Raw genomic sequence first — 20,375 nt, forward strand, 5'->3', positions numbered from 1 at the left:
AGGTCGGCAGATTTCAGATTACAGAAGTTACATCCTTTTCTATGCTGAGGGCAAGTGATACTCCTTTCTAAATCAACTCCGAGTAAGGCGTCAGGAGGAAATCGCGCCGGTCTCCTCCTCCTCCAGCCAGACAAAGAGACGGCAAGATGAACACGCGAGCCAGCTGAGCTCCTGAAACCATTGATCTGGGGTTTAATCAACCCTCAGCACCTGCCAGCTGCCTCCCCACAGAGCTGCTGTAAAACAGCCCCCCCACTCCCAAACCCGCCTCGCTGGGGATCCAGCCTCGTTATCTCCACAGCAAAACGTTTCATCCTTCAGGACTGTTAAAGCGGCATCAAGCAGTTCAATATATTACACAAAAATCACATTTTAAACAGAGCGGTATTGCGCAGGTGACAGGGAAATTGTAGTGAGCCCTACACGAGGAAAACGGATTGAGTCTTCTACGTGGCCGTTATGGAGGGCACAATTTGTAATGATCTCATTTACACAAGTGACCGAATCTCTCGGCGAACCAGTTGGTGATTCACTGCGTTTTAAGAACCGCTAGGGATGTCTTTGTGTACAGGTAGATGCATTTTTTTTAAATGTAGCATTCGCAATTTCCCAGATTAAGACAAAAGCTTATCTTAAATTCTAGTACCTTCAAATCCCAGTTTTGTTTTCCTATGAACGCATTTCGAAAGGAACAGCAGAGATCAAAATTATTCATTCGGTTTACACAGGATTCTATTCGTTCCTGGTGCGCCTTGGTTTTTATATCCACTAGTGTGAACGAAAAGTAGGGACGTTTCTTTTTTAAAACACATAAAATTTGGTAGTAAAACATTGGCAATTAGGAGAGGGTGATTTTTACAGCAAAGTGTCCAAAAACACAGAAAGGAAAAATAAGTTTTTCACTACGATGAAAATCGTCTTTATGAAGAATCTTTGTAAAATCAGATAAAGGCATCATCTAACAGCATGCGACAAAGGTCAAGGATTCTTAATATAATATTTATAGAAACACACGAATTATAAATAATAACATATTGGGATTCCTGGGCTGTTTCTTTCTCTTACATTTTCATTTTCTGTGGAAAACATCAGACCCCAGCTGTAGATATGAAGAAAATATGAGGAAACGTGACTTTTTGAATTCTAGCAAATATGAGCTAATCTTAAAAACTGGTTTGTCAAAGGAGCAGCGTGTGAGTGTGGCTCAGCAGAGCCAAAGTAAACACAAGGAGTGAACTAACCCTAGTAGCCCTCCTGTTACTGTGTATTTGGCTCACTCACGGCGTAGGAGAACGAATCCTGGAATACAAGGTTACAGATGAAGCTGCAGAGGGCTTAACCAACATCATCCTGATGTTCTCACGGGCTCCTTGTGTCCTCAACTACACAGACGAGCTAGACCGATGTGGAGAGGCTGAGACCTGGGGTACCCTGATACACCATAGCTGGCTAGAGACTGGGGCCGCGCAGAGAACAGAAAAGGAGTCATATTTTGGCAGCACTGGGAAGATGTTAGCCACCAGCTAATTTCTTCTGTTCTCAGTAACATCGCTCTAACATGGAACAGAAGAGTTTCAGAGGCACAAGCCTTATATTGTGAGCTCAAAATATGCCACCCTCTGCCCCATCCTAAATTCTAAAGATAAAGAGCTTCTGCATCAAAGCAATACACAAGTATGAACAAGTTCCCTCCCAACAGCAGGATAATGGAGGCTGGATATTTCCACAGTTCAAATCTGAATGTTACTCTGCCCTGTCTCGCTAATGGCATTGCATTACAATACCGTTAAATGCAAGTTCTGTACTTCAATAAAAATACATAGACCACTATTTATGTTTTTTTAAACCGGGGTTGTATTGAACAATGCTTCACCCGACCACGTGTATATTTTTAAAGCAGTTTTTCTTTTGCACACCTCCAAAGGACATGTGTAGCTACTCTTACATAGTTTTATTTTGGTCAACAAGCCTCTTTCAATCCGATCTGGTATCTGCGAGGACTCGTACTGTGCTTTAACCTTCTCAAAAAACAGAAATGTGCAATAGAGGATTGTTACAGCAGCTCGATAGTCTATCCAAATTTAACTGTGAAGTAAATTCCCCATAATCACCATGGTTCAATTCATGAAAACGCTCGTTTGTCGGTGGATACAAATATACACTTTATTTTCTTATCTATTAACAGAAGCACAGTTAAGAATGTTTATTTGACATCGTTGTTACTTCATTGCACTTCTCGCAAAAAAAAAAAGTCTGGCGAACAATATTTTCATCAACATTTGAACGGTTTTACGTGCCTTCGTGTCATGATTCCAGTACGATTTGATTGATTCTATGCATGACGGAACACTCACTGCGACAGGATTTAAGGCATGTATATGCCTGATATATCGGATGGCCACAAATATTGTTTTTAATAGTAAAGAGGGGAGGGGAGGACATACAAACGGTACTGACGTTCAGGTATTCCATCCAAGTTTGCTTCAGAGAAAACCAAAAAAGGGACAGCAGTGCCCTCTAGTGGTGCAAGTTTCCAAGAGCTTTCATGTCATTTACAACAGACCTGTATATTACCAACCTCTCTTATGGAGTGAGATAACTGCCACTAACAATATCTAGTTCAACGATCTCATGTCTAGACTGGCTTGCTCTCCATGTAGCTGAACTACATCCACGCTTACTAAACAACAAACCACAACAGATTAAATTTACCCATAAAAAAGGTAAATGATTTTATATAAAATTAAATCAGGTACAACAGTTTTATGCATAAAGTAAAAGTAGATACAGAATTATTCCAAACCAACCAAATTCGTTTGTATCTTTAAGCAGAGATCATGTACCAGTTTCAGGGTTAAAAAAAAAGCACATAACACAAAGGCATCCATGTTTAAGTCTACATTCCAGTTTTAAGACATAGAACATTTAGAGTATACAAAAAACAATAAAGGAAGAAGTTCTTGCATGTTTCATACACATCACATAGCATAGATTGATTTGCAATACAAGATATTAAAACACAAGCATAAAAAACACTTAGAAATCTAGCCGAGTTGTGTTAAAGGCAGCTGTACATTTAACAGAGCCGTGAGCACTGTTTGATAAGCAAATACCAGCACTGTACAGAGCACTGTCCTTCAAATGCTGAAAGCAAGAAACAAAACAGTGGGTTTATTTTTACTCTTTAACAGGTTACTACAAATACTACAGATAACACTGCAAAAAACTGGGGGAGGAAAGTTTACAGTATTTTATGATGTACTGAGGAATGTTAGGAAGTTGTCTTGGTTATTTAACTAGGACATTCATCAGGAGAGTGGACAGTGCTCTCTGGAAATGTCATCAATGAGAAACCAGTGGAAGACAGAGCAATGAGGACTGTGAGACTCCAAAGGCCTCCACGCTCTTAAGACTCGTCAGGATACAAATTATGCATTTTAAAAATGTCAGCAAAAAGACTATTATTAGAAACCGAGTACAAGTTCAAGAACTGCAGCGTAGTCTTAATGAACTTAAGAAGGCGTGCAATGCCTTACAAACGGATTTAGATGAACTGCATTCTGAGCATACAGGCCCCATAGTCAGTATGATCTCCACTTGTATGGGTTGTAGGAGTGTCCCGGGACACAGCAGTTGAGATGTATGCTACTACAGCTCTTCCGACAACTGCATCAACAAGGAAGATTCATTTCCAATAATAAACGCAGATGCATACATTGTTCTAATGAACAGAAGTACATACAGAGTACATATGGTCAACGCAAGAAAAAGTAGGATGTTAAGGAAAGAGCAGCTCTTTTGTTTCCAGCACACTGCCCTTCCCCCTTCTTGCAAGATGCATAATTATAATTTCTGCATTTTCTAACTTCACTAAAAGAGGAAGAGTCACTGATGCCATAAAGCAACAATAAACTACGAACTGAAAAGCAGAACAAGACGGAATCCAATTTGCTACAGCACATTTGATATCCTCATTGATTTTTTTTTAAAAGGACCAATCGCACAGCACTTTAATCCATCGTCTCACTTTCTGAAACTCTCTAATCGCTGCATTTGGTTTTTTCTCATCAATAAAATATTCTGGAAATGGGGAATTTAAAAAAAAAGGCTTCCGTTGCAGAAATATAAAGGCTTTCGTTAAGAATCTGTGGCGGACAATCGCCAGTCTTGTTACAAGAGCTAATGCTATAATGCTATTCAGCTACATTCCTAATGTTGTATTTTTGCTCTAGAAAGCTATCTAATAAAACTGCTTTCCTTTTTTACTGGTTACTTCTAAACTGTAAAAGAAAAAGGCTTTAAGGACAAAGAAAAAAAATCCCTTTATGGCACCTCATAAATAGCACATGAAATATTATGGAGTTGAAACAGAACTAAAAACAATTATGGCACAATCTTTGCTCATGTCAGTAATAGTGGCACAAGAAAATTCAGTCTCCTAAAACAAGTGCGTCCGATAAAAAAACGGATCTCGTTTGGCAGTTGATAAGCACCTATGAAATACAGACAGCTGTTCACTGGCAAAAACGGTTCTATTTTTCTACACAGTCACATGATCGGACAATTGTGCAGCGGGAAAAAACAATTAAGGCCAAAACAATAAAATAAAAGTGGGGCACAGCTTGGTAGTCAGAGTCAGCTCAGGAATGAGCAAAAACAACAACTGCACAGGGAACACCTGCGCAATATTGTATGAGATGAACACTAGTTTATGTTCCAGTTTGTGTAGTAATTAGAACTTTTTTAAAAAGTCTCACAGACATACTTTTGTCCACCTGGATTAGTTACTATAGGGCAGCTTTAATGCTTTATTCCATCCTGTACCTAAAAACTACAAAGCACCAGGGACCAACAGTATTTTTACAAAAACCTAAGCTTTGAAAATATTCTGGTCATGAATAAATTACATGCAGATTTTATGTACATTTGTACTAGACTAATCACACTTAAGTTCCATCAAGATCTTCTTAAACCACTAGAAAACACCTAATTTTTATTTGTTAAGCCAGTGATTATTATTACACAAATATACTTAATTTGTATAACATCTACCACCAGTTTACACAAGGATGTAAGTCAAACGCAATGTATGATCCTGCTCAACTCGGAAAAACTTGATTTTTGAGAAATGATTTGTTTCGCCCCAGTTTACTTTCACCGTGATGAACATTGTGGGGGATGTGGTGAGATCGGAAGATTACTCTAGGAAGGATTCCAAGGAAGTGGTCGTCCAGCTCCCCATGGGTGACCATTCCTCTATTTCTACAAGCACTGGAGTGCTACTGTTGAGGAGGATACAATCTACAGCAACTATCGTTTACTACCATTTAAAGTGACTGTTCCTGCCTGCAGCAAGCAATTTTGTCAGTGAAAATCCGATGAATTAGGTTCGGGGGGGAAGGAAGACAGGGCACTGTGGCATTAAGTCGTCTTTGTTGCTGTGCACACTTGTAACTTCTGAACATGCAATGCTCTCAGCATCAGTTAAATAAAATCTGTTCACGCAGAAATGCGGCAATCCTCAAACTGTCCATGACAGTAAATAAGAAAACATAAAAACTTCGTCTTTTCCATTTCCAGTTGTTCTTTAGTTCTTCCGGATGTCAGCGTACACCACGGGCTCAGACTTGTGCAATATATTTGAGCTCTTGCTGCCTGAGTGGTCCAGCTGGGCATATATCACCGGGCCCTGGAAAAAGAAAACAATCTGTGAGCCATGACTCCACAGCGTGGGGTGCAATAACCTATGTAACATCACCTGAAGGTAGATTTCAATTTTTCATCACAACTGCAATACAGTTTATTACATATATTCTTTCCCCCAGTCATCCTCTGAACTTCATATCCACAACAGTCTTTGCTTGATAAAGTGCTTCTCTTTTTGCAGTTTTCTTGTGGAGTGGAAAGTCTCAGAGTCTCCCTGAAACTGTCAAATGAACCTGACGGGTGAACTCCATTCTTATACAAAGGACAACGCTTTTGGAATGGTTGAATTGCCCACTATCATACCCTTGTAGGTCCTCAACACATCCAGCAGCAGGAGCAAAAGTGAGCATGATCTTGGTTGTCAGTATGAATACAGACTGGGAAAGTGGGGCTGCTCACAGGAACCACTGGCTGGTGGTGTCCATGTGTGCACAGCGACGCCACCTTTTGATCCTGCGGTGTCACCTCTTGCTGTCATTTGGAAAGAGGACTCTCCAACTGGTGGAGCTGTTCACTCACTAATATGGAACGTGAGCGCGGCTGACGGCGGTCTTAACCACAAGGGCTGGTTTTACCCTGCTGATTACATGTTAGAATAAAGATCCTACTCAGCAGAAGAAAAACTGCAGACATCTGGGGTTTTGCTTGGCTGAGGAGCTAGCAGCTACAGGCCTATGAAGACCTTATCAGAACCCCTCCTAAAAAGGGGGGGATTCACCAAGTTCAAGACACGAAAGGAAGACCCATCTGTACACATATAGCCTAAACATAAAAACCATCAACCCTGTGTACAGTATACAGGGGATGTGGTATCCATGCATGGAGACACTGTGCAATGGAATCTGTGTCTTAACCTCCCTCACTGATGCAGGTCTTGGACCGTGAGGTGATGGGATCGACTCCGAACGTGACTGGAACTGGCCAACTCAGGAACTGAACAGTTCCAGATGTTCAGTTGGAACAAAGAGTTACTGTCAAGCGTTAACTGCAACTCATTTCATACAATTAATTGCATTCCCATTTCTACTGGACTGAATAATGAATAATCACACTGAATGCCATTATGACTGTCCTGAATTCTGATTTTGGGGCGATGTGAAATGCTCTCCCAGTTTACTGCATTGGGGGTGATTTGTTCAGCGAGGTTACCCCCAATTACATATGGGGTACGAGAAGTCCTCTATCATCCTAGGAACATGCAAGTCGAACCCAGCAGACAGGACACCCCACTTAAAAAAGGGCATATTATATTGAGAACCCCATCAACAGTCAGTGGTCAGCTGCCACAAGTCTCTTCGGCACATCAATACCACAAAGAAAAAGTGTGATCTAGTCAGGCGAACCATAGACAAATCACAAAACTCAGTAAGGCCCGATTACAGACTTAATGCTAAAAGACCTCTGCAGAAAGTGGAAAAGAGCAGAGGGACACTGAAACAAAGAACTGACTTGTTTGTAACTATTCTTATGAATAAGAGGAGGGCATTCGGTCCATCTGATTTGTATGGTAGTTAGTAGCCAGCTCTTCAACAGCATGGCTAGAGAGTTTGTTCCCCTTCCTAGAGGCTTCTGCAGTTGGCCAGTCTTTTGAAATGTTAAGGTGGGGCGTTCTGGGTTTGATTTTAAAATGGGGCGCCTTCTGCATGAAGTCTGGCTTTTCTCCAGGTCCTCCCCATTTCATCCTGCCTCCCAAAGGGTGACTAGGCTCTCTAGATTGTCTTTGTTTTACATCCTGCGATGGAGCGGCGTCCTGCCCCAGGGGTGCTTCTGTCTCGTACCCTGTGTTGCCGCGATGCCCCAGACCCTTCCCAGGAGGAAGCAGCTTTTGCTAAAGGATGGTGATCGAGCACCGTCTGTCAAGGAAGATTCAGGATGTCAGAACAAGAACGAGGAACTCTAAGGACACAGAAGATTCCTTTCATTTCAATCCAGCTTGCTCCCTGGGTTGCCAGCAGCTTGTCGATCCAAGGATCTCCCCAAGCCATTCCTTGAAGGACCCCATATGATCCGATACACTTCAGCAACATGACCCAGATTTTTATTTTGCTCCAGAAACAATGCATTTAACACTGTTTACCACTGGAGGATATTACCCAGGGTTCTTCAGCCCCAGACACCTACTGAACTCCTATGAACCCTCTAAGGTACATTGATACAAAGTTTACTTTCTCGGCAGGATCCCTAAATAATTTAATACAATTCTAGAGAGCAAGAGTAAACTATAAGTGCAGACCTGTGCCCACTGATTCAGAGAGTATGGACACTGGCTCCTCCTGAAAGGGCTAAACGGGATCATAGAATATGACCAACCATTCAGAAGATTAAGCGAATGTGTTTTCTTTCTCAGCAACGAACGTAATGTTCACAATGGTACACTGACTCGTAATGTGTAATTAGATGGACTGTAACTGCACTGAAGGACCATGATGCAGGTTAGCCCTTTGAGAAGAGGACCAGTCTGTAGCCTATGAAATGACAGGCACACATTTACATTTAGGATCCATTAGAACGTGCTCTCCAGAATGCAATCGTTCGGGTGATTAATTGAATCAAATTAAACTGGGGTTCCCGACAAGTAAGAAAAGGTATACACGATCCCTTTAAGATCTGTGGTATTCTTGCTGACAACTGCTGAACAACAAGACTTTTTACATTCTTAAAGTTCTGAAGCGAACGTGAACTTCAGGAACAGTCCTAGTGACACCAGTCAACCAAAAAAAAAAAAGAGGAGAGGAGAATCCGAATATCCACCAGCCCGCCCCCAGTGAACTCTTTAAAATTCCTACCTGGACTGGGCCGGACGGACTGCTACACCTTGAGCCTTCTGTACTGGAGTCTGCTTTCTTCCCCATCCGCGTTGGTTGTGAAATCATACTCTCAGAAGAGGTGCAGCTAGTGGTCATTTTATTTAATTTTTTGTTTGGGGGGGGAGGGGTCGAGGATGAGGTGGTGGTGGTTTAGAATTCGAATGGCGGTGGCAGCACATAAGCAAGCGTTGGCGTACAGGTAGAGCATAAAAGAAACGAAGACAGACAAATGCAATGAGTGATGAGCACAATTAACACAAATTACACTCTTATGAGGAGCCTGTCCCGATGATCTTCATGAAACGTTTCAGCACATTTCTGCAACTGCACACACACACACACGCAGTAGTTAGCAGCATGTAGTGCTGTCAGGCCAATCGCAAGCACCTGTTGCATTAACTGATCAGAAACAGCATGTTTCACACACCCACAACAGCACTGCGCCACATTCTTTCCAAATGCATTCTAAGGATATTTGTTAAGATAAGTTGCATTAATACGTGCTTATAGCGTGCTTATTAGGTCTGCAGTGGTGCATTACCATCACACCGCACACGTTAACCTTGCATGGCATTTTAAAAGTGAGTTCCATGGTATGGTATGTATTTATAAAGTATGTAAAAAATCGTAAGGTTTGAACGGAGTTAAAAAGCACTTCTGTGCCTCCACGTCCTGAGTACTACCAGCATGTGCAAGGTCCCACAGGTCTTCAGGGTTTTAAGTGAGACTTTGCTGCAATCTGCTTGCGGTTGAAATTATGCTATAAGCTCCTGTAAAACTCGGTGGTGGTATAATATTTTTATGACTATTATTCCCAGAGTTCACCCTTTCAAACCACACTTTAAATGCAAATATGTTGCACGTTAAAAATACATTTAGAGAAAGATTCGGAGATAATATTGCTTTTGTGGGGCAGACTCTCCCACCAATCGCTCCACATGAGTGTCGACTGGTGTCTATAGCTGCATATGCAGAGTTGGACAGGACAGATAAAAGACAGTCATGTAAAACAAGGCGATTATACAGAATGACACAAATCCTATAGAACAGATGCACATTGAAATGGCATCCTGTGTCAAAGTTCTCATCATTTTGCCAATCAGACTGAAATTAACACAGTCCGGTAAAAAATGAACATAACGATGGATGAGTAGCAGAAATACATTTTCCGTTGGAGAAAAAAAGCTCCCCAAAAATCAGTTCATATAAAGTTCCTTGACTTTCGCTACAGAAATCTAGTAAACGTCAAGGAATTGTTGTACTTATGCACAGATTTTCCTAAGATGGATGACGGATTGTAGTACTGAGATGACAATATAAAGGACGTTGTTTTGTTTCGAAACAGTTTCTATGTTTAGATGGTTTTCTCAAGACCTTTGTATCGCATGGGTTAAGTCAAAAAGGTATTCTTTTCAAAACAAATTACAAGCCTGCTGGGATAAGTCACATTGCATTTGAGGGCCTCTCATTAAAAGACCTGAAAGGGAACTTGACAGGCCTGCTAATCTGAGGTGGCTTACAACTCAAACAAAAAGAGTCCAGCCTTTTAGGATCATGTACACAGGGCAGCAGTATTTAAAGCAAGACAGAAATTAACGCACTGTTTAGTAATTGTACCTGGCTTTACTGCTGGACAGAAAAGGGATACAGGCTTATGTTTGACTTCAGGAAAAGCAAAACAGCTGAGGGATTTTCTGGGCCTGAGTTTAGCTACTCTGGTTCTATTTTTTCTGTGTTTATTTAACAGCTGAAAGCTTTAGAAACATTAAAAAGAAACTAAAGGCTCTAATCTGATTAAAAAGCTGAGAGTCAAAGGCAGCTGCTTGGCTCTATACGTCTTCAGTGAATGCAAGCAGCTAAGTAGCTTTCCCTAAATGGTGCAATGACAGTGCCTCTATTATAAATCAGCTCATTAATGCTGGTTACAAACGTCACAAAACAGTTATTAGAATATTAAAATTTTTACTCTAGGTACAGTCCTAACCATGGTGTGTTAAGTGCTAGTATGTTAGTCGCAAATAATACATGCTTGTGACATATATGTTAAAAGCGTTACTAAAATGTCTTACAGTAAATATTTGCATCCAAAATATCTTTGGATTACAATGTCAGAAAATATGCCCGTCAGGGAAACACGACAACTTGCAGGATCTTTAAATAAACTGACTTTTAGGGTTCAATTGTTCTCAACATGCAAGATCATTGCCAAGTTCGAAGGAATGACTTTCCCAGTATTTTTAAGGATGAAAAGGGCTTCAGTTTAGTCCTTTAGGACGCCACAGATGTTCCACACAGCGAACGCAAGATAGATGTGAGTTCATTAGATGAGCGAGTAAAAAAACAAGACATGACAACCAAGGACAGTTTTGTTAAATCAATGCCAGACAAACATGGATGATGCAGTTAGTACGTTAGCCAAAACGCCAGGCTCAGCAGTCCGCCTGATACCATGGGCTGAGGTTTGGGGAATGTGCCGATGCTGTTAATCCAACATGCACTAAGTCTTGACGAAGACTTAGCTCTTTTAGAAGTCTTAGTTTCCCACCCAAGTGTTAGACAGGTTGTCACTGGTGCCAGTTTTAGTTCAAGGTTACTCAAGCTCTGATCTTTACTTTTTCCCGTACTCTAGGCCCATGTTTCTCCGTTAACCATGGTTAAATAAAAGAATAAATTAAAAGAGTAGAAAGCTGTCGTACATCGACTATAGCACTGAAACTGACCATTTCTGAAAAGTCAACTTGGCTTTGGTAGTCAACAGAGCAGCAGAATTTCACTTGTGAACTGTCCCTCACCGCACAGCAAACACAAAACAGCTAGTTCTCATCTGTGATGATTTCCATACGAAATTGCATTTTGATCTAATGCAAAATACCCATGAAGAATGTGTTATTTGAAAATCTGCAATAAGATTGTAAGCACTTACTTGCCAGAAAGAAATTCAAAAGAGGATCGTTTTGTGCATGCCTTGCAGCTTAAAAGTCCTATTTCTGTTGATCAAAGTTGGTTTACAGCCAACATGAATTGAACTGATTTTTTTCCCCCGACAGATAATTGATTAATTACCAATAAGAACCGGATTCTAGTGAGATCAACGAATGATTTGGGCTCAGAACCACTCTGTAGCTCTAGTACTTGAAGATGATTACAACCAAGAGCATAGCGTTAAGGAAGATCTAAAGCAACATAAAATGTGAATGCTTCTTGAAGGTCAGGATTTTTTAAGACCATTTACTTCTGTTAGTTGCACACTGTTTGTTCAAGGCAGTTGTAAGTGGACACGGTTAAGTCTCACAGGCAAAGACGATGCATTTCAAACGACAGGTCTAAAAAAGCCCCAGGATCACTCCAGGCTGAGTGTGATGCATGCAAGACCTTCACTGCAGCCCTCATTCCCACTCTTTAAACAGCAACTCGTCCAAACACTCGGCCAAACCAGGGGAATAAAGATCAAGTAGTTTAATGCACGAACCATCCTAGCATTAAAAAAAATCCACAGAAAAAAACATACCAAACCATAAAACACCAGTGAAGTGACCCACTTTGCATTAGGAGGTTTTTCGTGGATAAAACCTATTGATCACACAACAAGCTGAGATTATAGTTTTCACACCTTCTCCTTAAAAGTAGAGTTTTTTAATGAAAGTATAACCATGCATTAATTGGGAGTGGAGAGCTCCACGTGAGACTTAACTATTTATACAGCATGCCAAACATCTATTTGGATTTTGTACATCTGTTACTTTCCTTCAATACTCTGTTTGCTAAAGGCTGGACACTTTAACAAATGCCAGCAGAAATATCATGAAAAAGGATAATCCTATCTAAAACCGGATGTAGATCTTGACAAAGCAAGTCTTTTGCTCTGTAAGCTACATTCATCTGATATTTCTGCCTCTTTATGCATGTGGAATCGTCCTTCTGGTATTAAATGAAAAGGGCAAGAGCTAACTACCAGCATAAAAAATAACTTACCGCTGGAAAATAGTTTAATATGCTGAGCCATGTTTCTTGAAGGCAAGATAAAAGCCTTGTTAAGATTTAAGTGAAACATCCCACACAAAACCTGCACAGCTATCTAAACAAAATCAGTCACTCGAGGTACATTACATTTCAGTAACCACACACTTACAACCTCACTGCTGCCATCTCCACCTTCTGGCAGATAAAAAAGGCCTCTTGAAACGTGACTGTTGATAGTATCAGTGCTCCTTCATTCTCAGAGACGGACCTGCAGTTTTAGATGCAATGCAATACTGTGGAATTGAAAAGAAAGCTCAATGTCTGCCTTACCCTTGATATTCCGGCTTAGCTCCCCGTCTCCTTAAGATCAAATAGAAAACGATGATGATGAGTATCAAGCCAAGAATGGCTCCAATCACAGCTCCTGCAATTATTCCAGCATTTGACTGAGGCAGAGCATCTGCAAGGCAAAGACATAAGCCGAGTGAAAACTGAGCAACAATGCACAAGTCTGTGGACCCCAGCTGGGAAACTGCCTTGAAACCCATCCCAAAGATTCAAGCATAATTCAGGGTCCATTTCCACTTCTCAATCAAAGCAAAAAAAGTGCATGAAACCCTACACATAAAATGTACCATAATGAGTCGCCTGTATGATTTTCAGAAACAGCCCGAATTGAAAGTCTCCCTTTATATTATTCATAATACAGCTTACATTAACACAGAACACTACAGCCAGGCCACCCCTTCATAATGGTGTGCTTTAGAATTGAATCAGTACCACCCCACACGATGCACAGAGATGAAAGATTGCCCACACAGGAACAGAACTGCACAAGAGCGATCTGGCACAAGATCTCATGACACTGAGTTATGGAGACTGAGTCCGAATTTTTACCCTTCACATGCATGACTAGAAAGACATGCTTCTAGCATAGGGCGCCCACAGTGATCAAGATCATAACCTCCAAAGTATTTTTATACTTCCTCGATACATCCCTTCTACCTGTCAATCTCCTTAGGAATACGGATTTCAGCCCCAAAACAAATTTATGGGGCCATTTTTCACATTTAACAATAAAACAGCAAGAATTCACTTTCCCACACCTGAATAACATTCATTTTGGAAAGTCTGGCTGTTCTTCAGCTTCTAGACTAAAGTTAACTTTGAAAATAGAAACGGTTCTTAGGTTATGAATGGACACGACAAGCTGCAAGCTTTTGAACATGAAATGTTAGAACTGTGCTGCAAATGGCAAGGAAATAGCAATAATGAATTACAATTCCCCAAGCTTTAATTATAACTTACAACCATTAAAATCTAGTGTGAATACCACAGGAAATGATTTGGTTTGTTAATAACAAAATAATACATGAATATCTAGGTATTCAGAACTAATCTTTTGAAAGACTTAAAATTTAAGTGAAACATCCCAAACAAAACCTACACAGCTATCTAAAAAAAAAAATCAGTAACATTACATTTCAGTAACCACACACCGACAACCTCACTGCTGCCATCTAGGAATATCTAGGTATTCAGAACTAATCTTTTGAAAGGTGCAAAGAGCGACGCTATAAACTGTACCTGCCTCTACTGATGCAGTATAACATTATTGTTCCTATCAGACCTTGACTGCAGAGCACCGATAAAGCAAGGCCATATTTACCTTTCAGCACGACGTAGAGCTGTATGCGTCCTGGAGTCACAACTATGTCAGGGGGATTTTTCACATCACAGGAGTAGGTGCCATTATCACTGAAGTGCATTTTATTGACCTGGATCGAGGCATCTTTCTTATTGAGGTCTCCAACCCATGTCACTCTGCCCTTGAACTGGGGTATGTCGCCAGGATAAGACTTTCCCCTCGAATAGTAGAAGAACTGTTGAGAAAGTTAAATTACAGGAATATGTAAGGTGAAGACCAAATCTAATAGCTTCAGGATACTTCTGGTAATGCTTTACTGGAATGAAGCTAGAAGACTTAGTACCAGACTGTTCCTACTCCTTCATAACAACACAATGCATAAAATCAATATAGCGAAATAAGATGTTGCAAAAACACACTAAGAGCTACTGATCTGCTCCTGTAGAACGTCCCTGCCAGGTCTCCCCCATCATTTTCATCTGATCTCTCTCTACCGGGCGCCTTCTGAACTGTTAGTTACAGATGTTATTATTTATGAAGGAGTGAAGATGGATTTTAGCTCCATTCGAGTGAAGTGTTCTTTAACCCCTTATCCCTGTTCTTTCAGAGAAGCATTCAAACAGCTACCCAAAGCTCAGGATGGATTGGATAACACTGTGAAACAGATAACAGAAGGAAAGAAAACGGTTGCAGAACGATTTCCTTGCTTTTAAAGAACGTCGCAGCAGAAATCCTGTGAAGCCAGTACAACATCAGGATTAAAAGCATGAATAGAAAGGATGTTTTCAAACTGTGAGGCTCCCACAGGCAAACTGCGAGTATAAGAGCTGTTAACAGAATCTCTAAATATTGTACTCAACAAAGAAACAAGGCTCTTGGTATCAATTCAGATCAGGGGCTTGACAGCTAGGAAAAGCCTAAGTTCAGTGGGATAAGACCTTAGAGTTTTCCAGAAAAGAACATACAGTGCTCTAGAAACAGGAATTGACAGAATATATACGTTCTTACAACCATTAAGGCATTTTCCTCCTTTCTGCATTATGTACACCCAAATGAAATCAAAATTGAAAGCAAGGGCAGCAAAGTGACAATGTTGAAAGGGACTTTGCATTTCCTGTTATTTTGGGATAATGTTCAATCTTGACAAGACCCTGCAGGCCAGCAGTCCCCCTCTGTGAAGACACAGATATAGGTTCAGCTGAGAACAAACAAGCCAGGAAGCAGGGCCACTGGAGAGAAAAGTTAAAAAAAAGGCACATCACCGGACATCTCCTGCTGTGAGAGGGTCTTTTCACACTGTTGTCTGAAACACAGGTTTTATTTAACTCAAACCCCGAAGACGGTCGGTGAGAAAACATGCTGCTTTGCTTTCGTTAGGAAACCCAAAGGGCGCGCGATTATCGGAACAGCACGGGTCATCTCTGCGTTTCGTCCCGTGCGATCCAGCCCAATTAAAACGCGCGAAACGCAATACACGAGTCTCATTGCCTCGTCCGTGGGAAGGGGACACAGCCTTACATTGATGGCCCTGTCGCCCCCCAAGGGCAGAAAACTCCAGGAGACCGTGGCGTCACTGCTGATCACCTCCTTGGAGCGAAAGGTGCACTTGAGCGTCCCCGCCGTCCCGTTCTCGATGAAGATTTCAGGCGGCGTGTAAACGTCTAAGGCTGTGGCTGGAAATGTACCTGTGAAAAACGAAAAAAAAAAACCTTTATGATCCCCCACGTTTACCAAAGCAACAGGCACCACCTTTCCTTAAAGTAGTATGAACAATGCATTTCACCGTGTTAAAAGAGAATTTAACAACGCAATGAAAATTACACAGCATAAACGAGACATGACGCCCAGTGTCTGTCGGTATTTCTGCAATAGTCCTGTAGACCACTCCTCCTCAAGGATATTTTCACTCATTATGAGTAACTGTCTGAATGCCAACCAAAGACAGAGGGATGAGAGAGCCTAAGGCTGAGCATTCATTATTCTGTGTCCAATCCTGGGCCAGCACGACTGGTGCATCGTCATGACCTCCTAGACCAGCTCATCATTGACTTAACGGGGCTGAATATAAACACTCCTTCCAACTCTTCACGAAGACCTACACCAGCCCTCCAGGATCAACTGCGGGCTACCCCGCCACACAGCCATAGTTACAAGCACCTCAACACAGCAGGCTTTCTACAGGTTCAAACCTGCAGCATTGACTTAACTGATCCAGTCAAGCTCAAACAGGCCAAGCGCAGAGGTGGGCTGAAAGCAGGCAGGTAGTGACCCTTCAGGGCTGGAGTTGTGCAGCCCTGAAGTGAAGACTTTGCCACCAGGGGTGAGTAAGACCAAACCTCTGTCCCTGCCTTCGTAAGGCCAGTAGCGTGCTGGCACACAGAGGTTCACCAGCAAAGGCACAGAGGCATCTTCCAGAAACTCCCACACAGCGCCTTTCGGATGGAACCACATCCCTCTAAACAATCTGCAGGATAATCAAAGTTTGTAGGCATGCGACACTTGAAATAGCACCTTTTTCGAGAAATAAGACGATCAGAATTACAAAAATTAATTCCTCCTCAAAACAGTTTCAACTGTGCCCCCTGCTTCCCTGCCTCCTCCCCAACCACATGCAAAATGGAACACCCTGACTCTAGCATTAGTTTAGGCCCAGACATTGTCAGCATCCACTTAATCTTCTGAGGATACAGAAACGTACTGCCCTGTTGCCTGGTCTTATCGCATCCCCGACAAAACAACCCCGAGTTCGTAAACAGCCTTTTGGAACAGTCTGTGACGCTCTTATCCAAGGATAAAGTGAAGCCAGTCTTTATTCCATGGCGGTAGCCCCTGTGCTGGTAGTGACAGCAATAAAACCGTGGAATAAGGAACCATATAAAACCACTGCTGGAACTGAAAACAACAACATTCCTCTTAGTGTAAATACAGATTTGAAATGACTCAGATCCCATGAGGAACAGCTCATTTAATTTTCAGAGTACTGCAGACACTCCTCTGACTCCTAAACTCCAACACAGCATAATTAAGAGATTCCAGTATGATCATCTGGGAGATGTGCCAGCAGATGCAAGATTGCACATTTCTTTCTGTGCATTTACCCTTACTCTCCCACACTGTGGATCTGGAGGTGCTGATTAATCAGTTTAAATGGTCATTTTAAAAGGTTAGATTCTTATGGGATTTAGTGTCTGGCTTAATAAGTACCCAAGTAGCAAAATAGAACATTTTGACAAACATTTAAGTGAATGCAGATGAGAAACGTTACAGATGAGAAAAAGACATTAAGTCCATCTAGCTTGTTTGACTGCTAGTAGCCTTGTGATCAGAGGGGCGTGTCATGTAATCGGTTTTGACAACTTAGGTGCAGCCCGTTCCAAAATCCCACCACACAGTGAGATGACATGCCACCTGTTTTCAGTATCAATCAGAGAAACAATCCATTAGTTCAAAATACCCCCCACTGCAGTTCAACATGAAAAACTAAATCTTCCACAACACTAAAACAGGAGGCCATAAATGTATCCTAAAACATCTGTTTCAGACCCATTTGAGGAAGTTATTTGCAGTGCTCACAAGCTGAAAACAATTCACTCCATTCCGAGACCAACCTGAAAGGCTGGTTTACACTTTAGTTTTGTATAGTCTCGGCTCGTGCAATGGCCTGTTCTCCAAATTTCCAAACAGCATCTTACAAAAACTATGGCACGTTCAAAGCCCGAGTTCTGACTAGGTTTCGTTGTGGCAAAGCTGGTCTTGAACTGCCTGCAGTAACCTACTGAATTACTGCTCTTGACTACAAAAGCCATGAAAGTCTATCCTCTCCTAATATTTCTGACCTCCTGATGGAATAAACCCACACTGGAGCTGCTCTTTTATGTGTCCCCTTGAAAAAGGCTACAGACACTGCCTGTTAAAATCCTAGACTGTGGAACAGAGTCAAGGATTCAGGTATCGTCCTTCAACCACTGTACTCCTACACCACCACACACACACATGTAAGCCAAAATTGTACTGTCCCCTCGATAGCCCAGTAAAATTGTAACAGGCATAATAATATTTAATATTTATTAATTAGCCATACTACTTTTAACCATACTATTTTTTTTTGCACTGTTCCAAGAATTACCTTGCACTGTTTTTGTCCTGTTAAATTTTCTCTGTTTGCGGAATTTTGCAGTTTTGATTACTTGATTACATGTTATTTATGTTATGTTATCACATGTTACTGTTATTGCTATTGTGTAACTGTCTATTGTCTTATCTTCTGTCCTATTTATATACTGCACCTGAGTGACTAATGAGAAACACTTTTCATTATACTATGCACCTGTGTTTAATGACAATAAAGTTGAATTGAATTGAACTGAAAGCTCACCTGAAATTGCACCTTTGTTTAAAGACTACATGATGCACACTGTGGATTGTAAATGAGTTTACTGTACAGCTCTTTGAGGCAGACTACGAACTTCAAGAAAACCCCCTTTTCTTAATGTAAACCTATACATGACCGAAAAAGAACATAAGATGCTGACCTTCCCCTGTATCTTTAGTTTAGCCGATCCAAGTGAACGTTTTGCGAAACTTAACCTTCTAGAATCGGCACAGGAAAGGGGTGTATGAGTCACAGCACCACTGTTATTGATACTTTATTGATCCTGTGAGGGGAAACTGCAGAAGACGTGCAGAAATGATCAGAGAAGCTCGTGCTCTTCCCTGACAAATACACTGTATTCTTCCCAGCAGACTGTAGCTCTGCGCTGATCAAAGTTAGCTTTGATGAAAAGATGCTAGCTTTTGGGTAGTCGGATAAAGGCTACTTTCATCTCTGGGCCGGGTGTAAGGTTTACAGACACCTTGTCACAGGATGTCATGTGACCTACGGGCTTATAAAGCCTCAGTAGACCAACAGCAGGCAACACCATTCTAAAAATAAGCTGTAGCATTTACTGATGCTAGAGACGGGCGGGTTTCTTCTGAGAATCCGCGAAATAATAATTACAGAAGAAAAGGGTGGGTAGCTGGCTTAGAGAACTACAGCTATTGTGTCCATTTAAAGTAAAATCATAGCTTTCCTTACAAAGTCGATCCATGTGTGCGGGCTCAATTCACGTAACAAGTTTAATGGAAACCGTAGTAAAAGGAAAGAAGGGACTCTTCTTGCGCCGAGAAACTGACGCAGCACCAGTTCAGATGTAGAGATATATATCGGAAGCACAGACCTGATTCCTTTCAGGCCAGTACCATATGAGTCACCCATATTGCAAGGCTCTCGCCCATAAAAGAGTATGTCTTTTCATTTTCGTTAGCAAAGACACGTCTCAAACGTTTAAAATACCGTTTGCACCGTCCAACACTGCCTGTTGTGTTGCTACTGAGCGGTGGGGGTAACCTCTAATCATGTACGCACACCCACAGTAAACGGCAAAGCTCGGGTTTTGATCGAGGTGAATCTTTCGTTTTCCAAGAAGTGAAAATGCCGGGGGACCTGCCCGTTCAGCCGGGGGGGGGGGAGGGCAGCGGCTGTACCTGCCTCACCTGTGCAGCAGCAGCCAACAACACATCGGCTCCGGCGGCTGAAACCAGCCAGCGGAGAGTCCGTGACTAAACGGAAGCATTTCATCCGGCAAAAAATGTGAGCCTTGGGAGCGGAAAAAAAAAAACGCGTTTAAAAAGCGATAAAGAAATCGAAGCTACCAGGCGCCGGAGGCCCACCGCTAAAACAGACATTTACCCTCATCCTCCTCCCCATCACCACCTCTTCGTCCGTGAATTTTTTTTTTTGTTAAGATGCATTCTTCCCTCCTGCTCTCTCATCTGCCTGCCTCCCTCCCCGCCATACTCTACCTGCGCCGATACTGACCGAGCAAGAGAAGATGCGAGCCGAGGATCCAGGCGAAAGCACGGCGCGGGTCCGAGCCCCTGCTCTCCATGGCCAAGACGGGAGGGATTCGCGAGTCCAAAACGCTGCGCCCCGTCCCCTTTTTTTTTGTGTGTGTGTGTCTCCCCCCCTTTCACAACAACAGTCGCTCCTCTCTCCCCGTCTCTCTCTCGCTCTTCCTGCATGGCAACAGGAAGGCCCACCCCCGTGTCCTCCTCCTCCTCCTCCTCCTCCGAGATCCCGGACAGTGCCCGGCACTGATTGGGATCCCGGATGGATAGGAGTGGGATCGGGATTGGGGAGTGACCGACTGGGGGAGCCCGATAGGCGCTCCGGCCTGCCAATCAGACAGGCCCTGCAGCCCTCCGCCGGAGCC

General features: G+C 42.2%; 1 protein-coding gene across 3 annotated transcripts; it reads right to left on the reverse strand.

Annotated features, from left to right (window-relative positions):
- Window positions 1-2,137: 2,137 nt before the first annotated feature.
- Window positions 2,138-20,138, reverse strand: mpzl1l (myelin protein zero-like 1 like). 3 transcript variants are annotated; one of them, XM_015341649.2, is made up of 7 exons: window positions 19,982-20,138; window positions 15,640-15,806; window positions 14,143-14,356; window positions 12,804-12,933; window positions 8,493-8,598; window positions 7,485-7,559; window positions 2,138-5,689 (listed from the first exon to the last, which is right to left on the reverse strand). In XM_015341649.2, the coding sequence occupies exons 1-7, from the start codon at window positions 20,049-20,051 to the stop codon at window positions 5,588-5,590; spliced, it is 864 nt and encodes a 287-aa protein (XP_015197135.1). In that variant the 5' UTR covers window positions 20,052-20,138; the 3' UTR covers window positions 2,138-5,587. The 3 variants fall into 3 exon arrangements, with proteins under 3 accessions (XP_015197135.1, XP_069046088.1, XP_069046089.1); XM_069189987.1 differs by lacking the exon at window positions 7,485-7,559; XM_069189988.1 differs by lacking the exons at window positions 7,485-7,559; window positions 8,493-8,598 and having other exon boundaries at window positions 5,596-5,689.
- Window positions 20,139-20,375: the final 237 nt, after the last annotated feature.

This window comes from Lepisosteus oculatus, chromosome 5 (genome assembly GCF_040954835.1).
Source record: "Lepisosteus oculatus isolate fLepOcu1 chromosome 5, fLepOcu1.hap2, whole genome shotgun sequence".
Classification (NCBI taxonomy): domain Eukaryota; kingdom Metazoa; phylum Chordata; class Actinopteri; order Semionotiformes; family Lepisosteidae; genus Lepisosteus; species Lepisosteus oculatus.

Bases quoted from the DNA above. Each gene is read 5' to 3' on its own strand.
- mpzl1l (XM_015341649.2), bottom strand. From the start codon at position 20,051: ATGGAGAGCAGGGGCTCGGACCCGCGCCGTGCTTTCGCCTGGATCCTC. The intron at 14,357-15,639 runs GTAAGGCTGTGT...CTTTCTCAACAG, and splicing joins GGGGCGACAGGGCCATCAAT to TTCTTCTACTATTCGAGGGG. The intron at 5,690-7,484 runs GTACGAGACAGA...TTCTTTTTCCAG, and splicing joins GGGCATCGCGGCAACACAGG to GGCCCGGTGATATATGCCCA.